We start from the raw sequence: 14,466 nt of genomic DNA, 5'->3' as shown, positions 1-14,466 counted from the left end.
GGACTGGGGGTGGGAGGTGGGGAAGAGAGGTAGTGGGATAATGAAAATGTTCTAAAATAGAATGTGATGATGGTTGCACATATCTGTGAATGTGTACTTTAAATGGGGGCTACTGTATGTTATGTGAATTATATGTCAATGAAGTTGTTAAAAAATAAATTAAGTAAAATGATTCAATTGTGAACAAAAACTCAATAGCAAAAAAAAAAGAAAAAAAACAAGCAAGTGAATTAGAAAATGGGCAAAAGACATGAAGAGACAGTTCATTGAAGAAGATATACAGATGGCAAATAAGCACATAAAAAGTTGTTCAACATTATTAGCCATAGGGAAGTGCCAATTCAAACCACAATGAGATATCACTATACATCTCTTAGAGTGGCTAAAGTCAAAAATAGGGACAACACCAAATGCTGATGAAGATGTAGAAAACTGGATTGCTCATTTATTGCCGGTGGGAATGTAGGATGGTACAACTACTCTTAAAAATGGTTTTAGGGTTTCTCGAACAAAACAAAACAAAACAAGCAACTACCAATATGACATAGCAATTGCCCTTCTGGGCATTTATCTCATAGAAATGAGAATTTGTGTTCACACGAAAATCTGTACCCAAATGTTTATAGAGCAGTTTTACTCATAACAGCCATAAAACTGGAAACAACCCAAATGTTCTTAACAATGAGAACATCTTTCAACAGGTGAAAAGTTAAAGAAACTGTGGTAAATCTATAACATGAATACTACTCAAGAATAAAAAGAAACAAACTATTGATAGATGCAACAACTTGGATAAATCTCCAGAGAGTTCTGCTAAATGAAAAACATCAATCCCAAAAGGTTACAAACTACATGATTCCATTAATAAAACATTGGAATAAAATTATAGAAATGAAGAATAGATTATTGGCTGCCAAGGGATAAAGAGTAGGTGGGGCAAGAGGAAAGTAGGCATGGCTATAAAAGGGCAACATGAGAGTTCCTGGTAGTGACGGATGGGTTCTGTATCTTGAGTGTATCAATGCAATATCCTGACCATGACATTGTACTATACTTTTTTTTTTTCTTTTTACTCTGTTGCCTAGGCTAGAGTGCCGTGGTGTCAGCCTAGCTCACAGCAACCTCAAACTCCTGGGCTCAAGCAATCCTTGTGCCTCAGCCTCCCGAATAGCTGGGACTACAGGCATGTGCCACCATGCCTGATTAATTTTTCTATATATATTTTTAGTTGGCCAATTAATTTCTTTCTATTTATAGTAGAGACGGGGTCTTGCTCTTGCTCAGGTTGGGCTTGAACTCCTGACCTCAAGTGATTCTCCCACCTCGGCCTCCCAGAATGCTAGGATTACAGGCGTGAGCGACTGTGCCCAGCCTGTACTATAGTTTTGCAAGATATTACTATTGAGGGAAACTGAGTAAAAGGTACAAGGGATCACTCTGTATTATTTCTTAAAACTACATGTTAATCTATAATTATTTCAAAATAAAAAGTGTATTTAAAAAACAAAACACCTATAGGAAAAGCACAATGCCCTTAAAAGTTCAATACAAATTCTAATTTGTTTACCAGTAGCTAAATAAATACAGAATACCTTTCCCTACTCTTTGCCTGACAAAATTTTACAAATCCTTTAAGGTCCAAGTCAAATGTCACTTTCTCAGTGACATCTCAACTTTCTCTTAAAAGTTCAATACAAATTCTAATTTATTTACCAGTAGCTAAATAAATACAGAATACCTTTCCCTACTCTTTGCCTGACAAAATTTTACAAATCCTTTAAGGTCCAAGTCAAATGTCACTTTCTCAGTGATGTCTTCCCCAAATTCCAGGAGTTCTCAACTCCTGTAAGCATCAGAATCACCTGGGGGGGCGCTTGTTAAAACACAGATATTTGTCCCTGTCAAGATTTTAACTTGGAGATTCTGATTCTGGAGCCCGTGAATTTCTATTTCTGACACCCTGCCAGATGATGCCGATGCTATTGGTTCATGGACCATACTTAGTGCAGCACTGTTCTACTTCCAGCCATCTTCCACAAGACCAAGGACTCAACAAGGAATCCCGACCAGCATATAGTAAGGCACTAAATGAATGTCTTACTTTGTTTTGCCTCTTATTATCTGCCTCCTCCTGTAAGTCTTGAAGAGCCTTTTGCACGAGCTTCATGTTCAAGTCCTGTTCTTCTCTATAGTCCTGCTGAATCTGCTGCATCTTCTCTTCTAGGGATTTTTGCAAAGCAGCCTTCATTTCCTGTTTTGCCTTCTGTTTCTTTAGCTTCTCCTGTTCATCCTCAAGTTTAACCTGGGCAATGTCACTTTCCTAAGATAGAACAATAATAAAGATAATGCCTCAGTACAATTGGACAAAACAAATAAGTTGATGCATTTAAGAGATGAGACTAAGGGATTTCTTGGAAATACATACACACACACATGCCCTGGATTTAGAGAGGCTATCAGATGTAAACTTCCTTTTTCATTGCTGGATCTGCAATAGAGCTTTGTGCAAATCACTCTGTATGTGTGATATAAAGTAATAAATAGTTTATTAGTAACTATTTTTTACTTTAGAGTAGTTAAAAAATGCAGAAAAGCATAAAGAGAAACTACCCTTAACATATTAACTACCATGAGAATTATTTAACTCACTTTGGTTTTGACCGCAGAGCCACGTGAAGCATATATAAAATCTTATTATTGATTTTCTTATTGTTACAATTATTAATAATATTGACAATTCTACTTTTTTTCATAATAGAAGATTGAACACCTTAGACAATTTAATTCTAAAAACATGGACTAAATGAATAGAAACCAATAAATTTCATTTTTCTATTTTTGTTTACCTTTAAATGACACTCAAAGTTTTTATGCTATTTTCATAGTAAAACACTGTGGCCCCAAGGAAAAGACTGATTTAGTTTTTGGTGTGGCAATCAATGTGTTAACCCCAGGTCTCATCACCCGCCACCACTGTCAACTTTTTGGTGTGCTGGCTTTCCAGACTTGACTTTTACGTGCATCTGTACATCTAGATTTGCATACATTACTAAATAGCAATAAGAGTCCAAACATGGCAATGTGCCCCGTGACCCAGCCTGGGCCATCAGGCAGACTGTACAGTAACAGGCCTGCAGACTGGATTACACCCACGAAAGAAGCATTTTATAAGACCCACCACAAGGCGCGCCTCCTCTTCCTTCTGCAGCTGCGCCGCCTGCCGTTGTGCCAGGATGCCGGTGATCTGGGCGTTCAGCCCCAGGCGAGTGCACTCCATCAGCTCTTGCCGTCTCCTTGCCTCTTCCGCTTCTCGCTTTTCCTTGGCTAACCGGTCTTCCTCCCACAGCTTTAAGAACAACTGCTTTTCCAACAGTTTTTCTCTCTTCAGCTCCTCATTAAATGCCACCTGTGCTTTCCGCTCCTCACACACTTTCTTCTCACGCATACTGAACAATTCAACACGGAGCTCCTGGGAGCTTTCCCTGAAAGAGGAATTTAGAAAAGGCACACAGCGGAGTGAGGAAAGTCAAAGACCTGGATGTGGGCCCTCTGAGCAGAGGAAATAGGTGAGGAGGCCACAGGGAGGCAGGTGCCAGGCTGTCATAGCCAAAATTCAGGCACTGCAATCAGGCAGAGCAGGCTTTGAATCCCAGGTTTGCCAGTTCCTGTATAATCTTGGATCAAAAACTCAGCCTGTCTGAGCCTGTTTCCTTACCTGTAAAATAACTGCTTTTCAAGGTGTTGGTGAGGATCAGAGATAATGGATGTAAACGCTTGATAGATAGTAGGGGGTCAATAACTGGTGACTACTATTGTAGAGCGGTGGTCCCCAACCTTTTTTGGCCCCAGGAGGCAGTTTCATAGAAGATAATTTTTCCACGGATGGGGTGTGGGGGGGGGAGAGATGGTTTCAGGATGGTTGAAGTGCAATATATTTATTGTGAGGTCAAACCTCTCTGTAGCAAAAATCTGTATTTGCAGCTGCTCCCCAGCACTAGCATCACTGCCTCAGCTCCACCTCAGACCATCAGGCATTAGAGTCTCATAAGGAGCGAGCAGCCTAGATCCCTCGCATGCGCAGTGTACAGTAGGGTTCCCGCTCCTATGAGAATCTGACGCAGCCGCTGATCTGACAGGAGGCGGAGCTTATGCAGTGATGCCAGCTATGGGGAGCAGCTGTAAATATAGATGAAGCTTCCCTTGCTCACTGGCCTGCTCACCTCTGGGTTCCTACCAGGCCACGAATGAACGGTACCATTCCATGGCCTGAAGGTTGCAGACCACAGCTGTAGAGGAAACAGAAGAGAGACGGGTATTTGCAATATTGCAAGCGGATTAGGATTTGGTTGGCAGAGATAGTGCATGTACATCCAAGGAAAGATCCAAGGATAGGGTCAGCATGTCATGGTGAAGCTTTTCCATTGCTCTGGAACTCCGTGGCAGGGCACCTGTACACTGGAGGGGTTCCTGCCAGAGTTGAGAAAACAGCCCTATTGTTGCTGCCCCACTACCCTTTCACCCCCAGGCTTATGCCACCATTCAAGAAAAAATACTCTTTTAATAAGTATTTACACCCCATCCTTTCTTTCAGTCTTAGTAATTCAAATTTCTTCAAAAGTTCTTCATTGAGCCCATTTTTTAAGGGCTGTGATTCTCCAAACTGTCTGCACTTTAGAATTACTTAGGGGCATTTTCAAAATCCCAATCCCCCATTCTTTCCTCTCCTCCTCCTAGGCCAGACCAGTAAACTCAGAGTATCTGGGGGGAGGGGGAACACAGGCAGCTGTATTTTTTACAGCTCTCCAGAAAATTCTGGCACACAGCCAAGTTTGAGAACTTTTGATTAAAGGCAGTATTTACACACATCAGGTCCTCCTGGTTTTGAAATCAAATGCAGCACAAGGAAGCTGAAGGTTGGAGAAGAGACCCAATAAAGAACTTTTGAAGATATGCGAGTTGCTAAGACTGAAAGAAAGGATGGGGTCTAAATTCGCTATTACATAGTTGGTCAATACTATATAAATTGACATTAATCAAATGTTGAGTACTGTTCATTTGATTTGGATTCATCTCGTTTCCCTAGCTAAACTAGAATTTATTTGAGGGCTGGGAATCAGAAGAATTCAGTAGGCCCCATACCACCTATGCAGTGCCCAATAAATAATTTTTGGTTTAACTGATGTATAATCATGCTCATTAGCAACATATATGATAACCATATATGATAACCATATATGATAACATATATGATAACCAGATGTCCATATTCTGTGGAAGGCTCAACAAAGTGACAGCAGCTGAAATTGCTAGAGTACCAAAAAAGAAAAAGGCCAAAAACCAAAAACAAAGAACACTTCAATATTGAAAAATGTATTTATCTATCTCAAATTAATCAGTGAAATTCTATCAGAATTGGCCAAGATAAGTTATTGAAGTCCTTCTTAATCCTATCATTCATACTCTAGCAAAGTTATTCCATTAATGAAAATCTAAAGCCCAAGAATAAGGCCGGGCGCTGTGGCTCACGCCTGTAATCCTAGCTCTTGGGAGGCCGAGGCGGGCGGATTGCTCAAGGTCAGGAGTTCAAAACCAGCCTGAGCAAGAGCGAGACCCCGTCTCTACTATAAACAGAAAGAAATTAATTGGCCAACTGATATATATATATAAAAAATTAGCCGGGCATAGTGGCGCATGCCTGTAGTCCCAGCTACTCGGGAGGCTGAGGCAGAAGGATCACTCGAGCCCAGGAGTTTGAGGTTGCTGTGAGCTAGGCTGACGCCACGGCACTCACTCTAGCCTGGACAACAAAGTGAGACTCTGTCTCAAAAAAAAAAAAAAAAAAAAAAAAGCCCAAGAATAAGTAGTATGACTTATGACACTTTTTCTTTTAAAAAAAGCCTCCTTTTTCTAATTACAAAATTAATACATGTTCATTACATAAAATCTAGAAAACACAGAAAAGTTTTAAGACACTAAAAAAAACCAAAAACCCTTAAATCCCACTACCAAAACATAACCACTATTATCTTGTTAGTGTATTTCCGTCCAGTCTTGTGTGTGTATGTGCATTTTAACTACAGCTGGGGGCATTCTGTGTATGTGTGTGTATCCTTGTATCTTGATTTTTCCACCTAACACATTAGGAACATTTTCTCATGAAATATTTTTTAAAATAATTCTTAGGCCGGGCGCGGTGGCTCACGCCTGTAATCCTAGCTCTCTGGGAGGCCGAGGCGGGCGGATTGCTCGAGGTCAGGAGTTCGAAACCAGCCTGAGCAAGAGCGAGACCCCATCTCTACTATAAATAGAAAGAAACTAATTGGCCAACTAATATATATAGAAAAAATTAGCCGGGCATGGTGGCTCATGCCTGTAGTCCCAGCTACTTGGGAGGCTGAGACAGAAGGATCGCTTGAGCCCAGGAGTTTGAGGTTGCTGTGAGCTAGGCTGACGCCACGGCACTCACTCTAGCCTGGACAACAAAGCGAGACTCTGTCTCAAAAAAAAAAAAAAAAAAAATAATTCTTAACTTTTAAACTTTATTATAGTTTAATAAGCTGTATAATAGAGGCTGGAGCCTATAAATATATCACAGTTTATTTAAAAATTTCCCTATTTGATGAAAATATAGATTATTTCTGAGTTTTATTTCAAATAATGTTGCAATGAACATTCTAAAATGTACCTCTTTCTGCTTATCTCTGATGATTTCCTTAAGGTAATTCCCTTCCTTAATATAAAATCAAAGAGTACAAATATTGTAAAGGCAGTTGAGGATGCGTGCTGCCAACGAAGGCTGAATTAACAGCATATGGGCCGGGCGCAGTGGCTCACGCTCTGTAACCCTAGCACTCTGGGAGGCCGAGGTGGGAGGATTGCTCGAGGTCAGGAGTTCAAAACCAGCCTGAGCAAGAGCGAGACCCCGTCTCTACTAAAAATAGAAAGAAATTAATTGGTCAACTAATATATATAGGAAAAATTAGCCGGGCATGGTGGCGCATGCCTGTAGTCCCAGCTACCTGGGAGGCTGAGGCTAGAGAATCACTGGAGCCCAGGAGATTGAGGTTGGTGTGAGCTAGGCTGACGCCATGGCACTACTCACTCTAGCCTGGGCAACAAAGCAAGACTCTGTCTCAAAAAAAAAAAAAAAAAAAAAAACCCCAAACCAAAAATCAGTGTATGAAGGTGCCCATATGAAGTATATCTTTAGATCAGTTTTCAAACTTTTTAAATTATGTGTTCCTTTCAGTAAAAAAATAAAATCTAAGCACCAGTTGATTATTATTTATAAATTGGATATGGTGATTATAATATTACTGTAGCATATAAATTATTAAATATATACTAAAATAAAAATTAAAAAGTGATAAGATAAAAAATAAACATCAAGTATTTTCTTCCTATACCCTAATAATCTACATATTCACTTGACTTTGGGAGCCCCTACTTTAGGGATGCTCACTTTTATCTATAGATAGACACGATATCTACCTTTTTTAATCATAATAATCATTAATAAGAGGAAAACTTTACATGTGTGAGTGCTTTATAGTTTACAAGGTACTCCCACACATAGTATATTATTTGATCCCCACAAGCAGCAGGTATCATCCTCATTTTAGAGTTAAGGCAATTGAGACTCAGGGAGCCTAAGTGTCTTTTCTCAAGCCACACAGCCAATAGTAGGAATATTATTAGCAACAGTTATTGAGTACTCATCTGCCAGGCTCTATTCTAAGTACTCTTAGAACAGGCTCTATTACCATGTATAAACTTTTATAATCTTTGTAACAACCAATGTGGCAATGAACATGATTGCAAGTTCACTATTATTATTTTTATCCTTGGTTTACAGATGAAGAAATGTAAACAAAGAGCAGGTAAGCATGGATGCTTAAGTAAGCATCTTACCTAAGTTCCTGTATTTCATATGTGGTTGAACGGAGGCTGAAGACCTGGAAGTATGGCTGTGGAGTTTGGGTTACTTGGTGCTTCATTATATCACCTCTGCCAGCAACTGACAGAGGCAAGACTACTCACAGAGGTTCTGACCACACATCCTAAGGTATTCATTTAATAAAAATACCCCAAAACAAAATCCCAAAATGTATGCTTTAATCTGGGGTGTAATCATAAATTGTGTATAAATATAGGACATTTAGAAAGAGATTTCACAATGTGCCAAAAGCATGATCCATAAAAGAAATATTGATGATACACTGGACTTGATTAACATTAAAAACTTTTGCTCTTTGAAAGACCCTTTTAAGAGAATAAAATGATACGCTATAGACTAGGAAAGAACTGCATATCTGACAAAAGACTTGTATCTAGAATATAGAAAGAACTCTCGAAACTCAACAGCTAAAAACCAAAGGATCTAATTAGAAAATGGGCAAATGAAGAGACATTTCACCAAAGAAGATGCACAGATGGCAAATAAGCACATGAAAAGTTGATCCAAATCACTAGCCATTAAGAAAATCCCAGTTAAGCCCATGATGAGATATTATTACATGCCTATTAGAACAGCTAAAAAAAAATAGTGACAATATCAAAAGCTGGCAAGGGTGTAGGAAAACTAGATCTCTCAAAAGCTGGCAAGGATGTAGGAAAACTAGATCTCTCATACACTGCTGGGGGAAATACTGGGGGTATACTACAGTGGGTAGACTCTGGAAAACAGTTTAGCAGTTTCCTAAAAAAAACTAAACATATACATATGATCCAGCAATAGCATATGACAACTCTCCTGAAGAAATGAAAACTTACATTCACACAAAAACCTACATATAAATATTCCTATCAGATTCTCTTATAATAGCCAAAACCCAGAAACAACCAAAATATCCTTCAATAAGGGAACAGTTTAAACAAAGTGAGTATATCTGTACAACACAGTACTACTCAGCAATAAAAAGGACAGACTAGTGACACATGCAACAATGTGGATGGACCTCAAAGGCATTATGCTGCATGAAGAAGCCTATCTTAAAAGATCACATATTCAACCAGTTACAGATTCCTTTGTTCCTTCTCCACTCCCACTGCTCCACTTGACCAGCCTTAAAAAAAAAAAAAAAAAAAGATCACATATTGTGTGATTCTATTTATTTAACATTCTTAAAACGACAAAATTATGGAGCTGGAGAAGAGATTAGTGGTTGCCAGGGGTTAGGAATGATGAGGGAGAGCGGTGGGAGTGACTACAAAGGGGTAGCATGAGGGATAGCTTTGTGGTGATAGAATAGTTCTGTTCTTGATTGTGGTGGTGGTTACTCAGTCCTCCACATGGGATAAAATGGCACAGAACTATACACCCACGTACTACTGTCAATTCCTTATTTTAATATTGTATTATAGTTATGTAAGATGTAACCTTTGGGGGAAATTGGGTGAAGGGTACATCGGATATCTGTACTCTCTGTGAATATATAATTATTTAAAATTTTAAAAAATCACTAGCTAGTTTTTCTTTTTATTATTATTCATTTCATATTATCACTGAAAGCAATTTTGCTGTGCAGAGGATGGGATCACTAAAAATAATCCACTCCAGATATCAAATAGTCTAGGAATGCCACTGAATATACATGAGAGAAATGAATGCATATGCCTATCAAAAGACATGTACAAAAATATCCATAGTGGCTTTATTCATAGGAATCCCAAACTGGAAATAACTGAAATGAATGTCACTGAGAGAATAAATATATTGTGGTGAACTTGTATTATACAACAGAATATAAAAATAAGTAGAAGAAAAAGAAGAATGAGAAGGAAAAATTTCATTTTGTTTTATACATGTTTTATACATTAAAGCCTCAATTATATTTTCAGTAATGGAGCCTAATATAGCATTGTTACTCAAAAGTATGTTTGCTGCTCTGTATTGAAGATATAATGCTGCAGTGTTGCATTTAGACACTGAAAACAATTTGTTTTCAGATAAATTATATTACTGTAGGATATATTTGTTTCTTTAAAAATTCTAACAATTCATCTAACTACCAAAAACTCAGTTATACAAGTGAAATATTTAAAATATTGTCAAACTCATAAATATTTTAAAAGTATAACCACTTATGAACAATTCACTTTTCTTAATATATATGGAGACATTTACTAGGGAGTAGAAAATATATGAATGGTCCATTGAGAGTCACTTTGGTGGTGTCCCCCTTTGACCCTCACAGCACCTTCTTCCCCAGCAACCAGGGAGGGTGTCCCAAGTCCCACTGAGGACAGGGTACAAGCACATACTTTACACAGGCTGGAAACTCCAAGTGTAACCCTGGTCACTACAAACTTGAACACATAGGCAAATTCCTATCTGTGGAACTCAGTTATCCACCTGCAAGCCAAAGAGAGTGGCAAGTCATGTCAGCCCTACATATTACTACTCTGAGTTTCTTCACTGCCCTCCTTTAGCAGCTCCCCAAGCCCTGAAACTTCCCATTCTGCCCAGTTTTAGCAGTCCGAATTTACTCTCATAATTATAGCATCTGCATCTGCAACTTGTATCTAGTATGCACTGCAATAGCTTAGTTCTTCTTCTGGTCCCTGGGGTTTGGGGATGTCTATGTTACTAACAGCAACTTCATGGCAGAAAAGGAGAGGAGATGGCGAAAGCTTTTCTCTGAACCATGACTTGATTTCCCCCAACCTGCCTCATTTTTCTGCTTTCTCACATCTGTTGACCTTTGGGTTTCTGACCTACTCAAATTTGGAATGCTGTGAAAGATGAACTCCTTCTGTTTTCTACCAGATTTTAACTTAGGGTTTAAAGTGACTCTTGGACCATCTGTTCCCAAATCCAGTTTAACATGATACACACCCTGCCCCACTCACGCTTGGTGACCTGATCAACTAAGTGACATTACCACAGAGGCTGGCACAAAGCAGAGGCTCAAAAATATTTAACATTTATAGAATGAATGTTTTAAATACTTCTAGGTAATATTTGAACTTAAAAATACCTTCTGAAGATAAAAATCTTAATCAGTTACTCTAAAATTAAATGACAGATGAAGTGGATGACTTGGGGCATTCCATGGGTCATATCATGTGATCATCACTGCACGGAGAGACATGAATGAAAAAAGGGGGCAAATAAACTATCCTGAGAAACTTAATAGCAATTCTTAATGTTCACATTCTTAGAAGTCACCAAGGTACTGAGAATATAACTGAGGAATTACACTACAATGAAACCATAAATTATAAATATATGATAGCTCTTGCTGTAAGAATAAGAGGAAGGAATGTAAGACATTGAGACTTTTTAGTATATCTTTGCTTTAAAGGTAAAGAATCTCTTCATTTGTGAAATTCAAAGCATCTGCCAAGCTCTTGATGATGCAACACTATAGATCATCTCAAAGGATCACCCTTGGGTAAATCTCCACATGAGCCTTCCCTCTATGAATCCACAGTATTGGGCTGAAATCAACACATTGACTCAGGGTATTCTAAGATGGGAAAGCACAATGAAAAGGGATATGGAGGCAAACACAGGATCAGACTGAGCACAGTGAAAACAAGGGATCTGAAAACCAAGGGTCACTGCGGGTCTGCGTCAGGGAGTGGATCAAAAGTCCAGGTGATCAGATCTCATGGATCAGAATACAAGACAAGGAAACAGACAATAAAGAACAGGTAACTAAGCACACATTCAGCACAGGTGGCAACTACAGCACTAGGGAGAGAGCCCAACTTTACCAAAGACTCCCTGGGATAAGGGCTTTAAAAGAACTCCCTGTCAACAGCAAGGCTTAGGTTAATACATACAATTCAACAAAATCTCACTTGGTACTTTCATGCTAATTGGGAAGCAAGCACAGAACATTAGACCACAGTTCTCAGACAAACTCTGTTATTATTCAATGATACATAATATAATTACCAAGACTTAAAGGTACACCTACTGTGTACACCCTTATTAGGCTGTAACTTACTCCAAGTTAACACTCCTAAATCTTTAATATGTCACTTTGGATTCTGTTTGTGTGTTTTTCTAATTCCATTACCTGAATTGCTGGTCTAGCTTTTCAGCCACAAAATCCTGCCTCTCTTTTTCTTTCTTCTCTTTTAATAATCTAGTTTTCTCTCTCATTCTATCTTTTTTCTCCTCAACGGTTTCTTCTTTCAAGTGCATTTCCATAAAATATGCATTTTCTTCTGATGCTAAAAGTTCACGTAGCCTAAAAGAAAAGGACCAAAAAAAAAAAAATTAAAAATTTCATGCTACATGCACCATTTTATTGATTTTTGTTTGTTATATTTGATTTCAGACTTACATGTCTAATAAATTTTGTAAGAAGGAAAAGATCATCACAGTCCTCTATAAAATAAGACATGTTGCCACTTAAAGCAATAAAGAGACTAATCTGCACCATATTTTATTTGATCACATACAAATATACACATATGAAATGTACACTTTCAACAAAAGAAAACAGATTTTAAAGTAATGAAATATGAAACAATATATTCATTTGTTTTCCATCTCTAAATATAGGTTATCACCAGCAAAAATATTAATTGATAGCAATTTGAATATAAATATCTCAGCCACAATCCTTATACTTGATTTTTGACTGGCCAATCTCAAATTACAACTTTAGGAATGTTTCATAATCTGGGTCCCCAGGTGTGTAAGCCTTACCTATTCCGTCTTTCTTCAATATTAATAATAAACCCTTGCACAGCATCCTTGACTCTTGCTTGCACAAGGTTCTCCAAAAACTTGCGGTCATTGTGTTGCTCCCACTCAACTTTCAAGCGGTCCCGCTCGTTTGACTTAATAGAGGCCAAAATAGCATGATACTTCTGATGACTACTTCGGATTCTTTCTAGTTGTTGTTCAGCCCCTTGGTCTTTGGGAGGCTTGGCTCTCTGAAAACAAAAGCTACTGTCACTATGATAAACCAAAAATCAATCACCTATTTTCAATTATGACCTCCATCAATATTCATACTAAATAAAATTGGGTATAAAAAACTAATACATCCTGCTACCACTGAAAAAAGCTGAGCACCTAAGGAGTAACTTGTTTGATTCTCTGAGCCTCTACTTAAGAAGTTACCAAATCAGTCTCAAATATTTCAGAAATGCTGTTTGAGTAAGAGTGGATGGAATTATAAAGTTAAAAATGTGACCAGGACTCTAAAGATTATCTAGTCAAACTCAGAGCCATTAAGTGATTTGCCTAAGGTGCTTCAAATAGGGCAGACCTAGACAGACAAGAATTAGAGGTCTTTCTAATCCCTGACATTGATCTTGCCACACATATTCCACAGTTTCAAAGGTGTACATCATAGTTACCACCATCAAAATACTTTCAATGAAAAGTATCTAATATATAGGATATATACACACCCACACAGACATATAGATACATTTTATATAGTTGTGACAATGAAAAACCCTACTAAGAAAGAAGAATAAACAAAAGAAGGGAGGGAGGGAGGAAGGAGGAAAAGGAAGGAAAGAAATAAAAGGAAAAATGCTGGTGGTATAACTTTATTCCTATTTGTGTGGTGCCCAGAAGTTTTAATGCAAGGACTGTGCTCCTGACACTTTGGGGTAACTTGGAATTTCTGTAAATGTATTGTATTTATAAAAAGGGCCTCTAAAAAGTTGAAAATGCATGTGCCATTTCGTATATATATTGATATACTTAATAAAATCACATAGACTATGTCTCTCTTTCATTTCTATATCCCTAGCATGAGCATAATGCATACAACAGTCAGTTCTCTACACGAATGAATGAATGAATGAATGAATGAATGAATGAAACGAAACAATGTTTCTGGGTGGGCCTAATATAATTTCTGCACTTTCTGGAGCCACCAGGAAATCCATAGTCTTTTTTGTATTTTCAGCAAGTTGTATCAGGTCATCCTTAGGTGGGTTGTGAAACACTGGGGTGCTGATTCATAGCAACAAAACTCTTAACTTACAAGGCAGAGAGAGAACGTCAATCTGATAGCTTAGAGTATAACTGTCAGGATTGACAGTAATATGTAGAGTAATTATGTAGAGTATTACTGTCAGGGTTACCAGAACACTAGGGTTGGAGTATTTGTAATGAAGTCTTCTGGGAAAATAAAATCAATATTTGAAGATAGCTTGATTAAAAGATTCAGGGCTCAGGATACACTATAGGTACCAAGATAAGGCAGACCCTGAGGTGTGGAGGAGACAAGATGATGTTGGGTATTACAGCATGTGAAGTAGCTAATCCATATAGGAATTATTTGGAGCCTAGAGCCAGATAATTAAATTATTGTTCTTTAATATTTTTGGAATTTTATGAAGACAGATTTTGTGAATGAAGGAGAACAGGGTCACATCTGCATGTTGGGCAGGATACACAGCAGAAGTTCAGGCTCCCGGTAGATACATGGGCTGAGAACAGCAACCAAGCATCAAGACAACGGAAACATTGTCTCCAATTGG

At 38.2% G+C, this 14,466-nt stretch overlaps 1 protein-coding gene across 1 annotated transcript in view; it reads right to left on the bottom strand.

The window, feature by feature from the left end:
- CFAP53 (cilia and flagella associated protein 53) overlaps nucleotides 1-14,466 on the bottom strand; it is a 33,900-nt gene that overhangs the window by 15,615 nt on the left and 3,819 nt on the right. Inside the window, exons 2-5 of the mRNA XM_012769880.3 lie at nucleotides 12,668-12,897; nucleotides 12,030-12,203; nucleotides 3,179-3,482; nucleotides 2,102-2,320 (exon numbers count right to left, since the gene is read on the bottom strand). Of these exons, the coding sequence (XP_012625334.1) occupies nucleotides 2,102-2,320; nucleotides 3,179-3,482; nucleotides 12,030-12,203; nucleotides 12,668-12,897 (927 nt within the window). The remainder of the gene's footprint in view (nucleotides 1-2,101; nucleotides 2,321-3,178; nucleotides 3,483-12,029; nucleotides 12,204-12,667; nucleotides 12,898-14,466) is intronic.

This window comes from Microcebus murinus, chromosome 17 (assembly GCF_040939455.1).
Source record: "Microcebus murinus isolate Inina chromosome 17, M.murinus_Inina_mat1.0, whole genome shotgun sequence".
NCBI lineage: Eukaryota > Metazoa > Chordata > Mammalia > Primates > Cheirogaleidae > Microcebus > Microcebus murinus.
The sequence above is the reverse complement of the archived record's forward strand: the minus strand, read 5'-3'. Positions and strand labels throughout refer to the sequence as shown.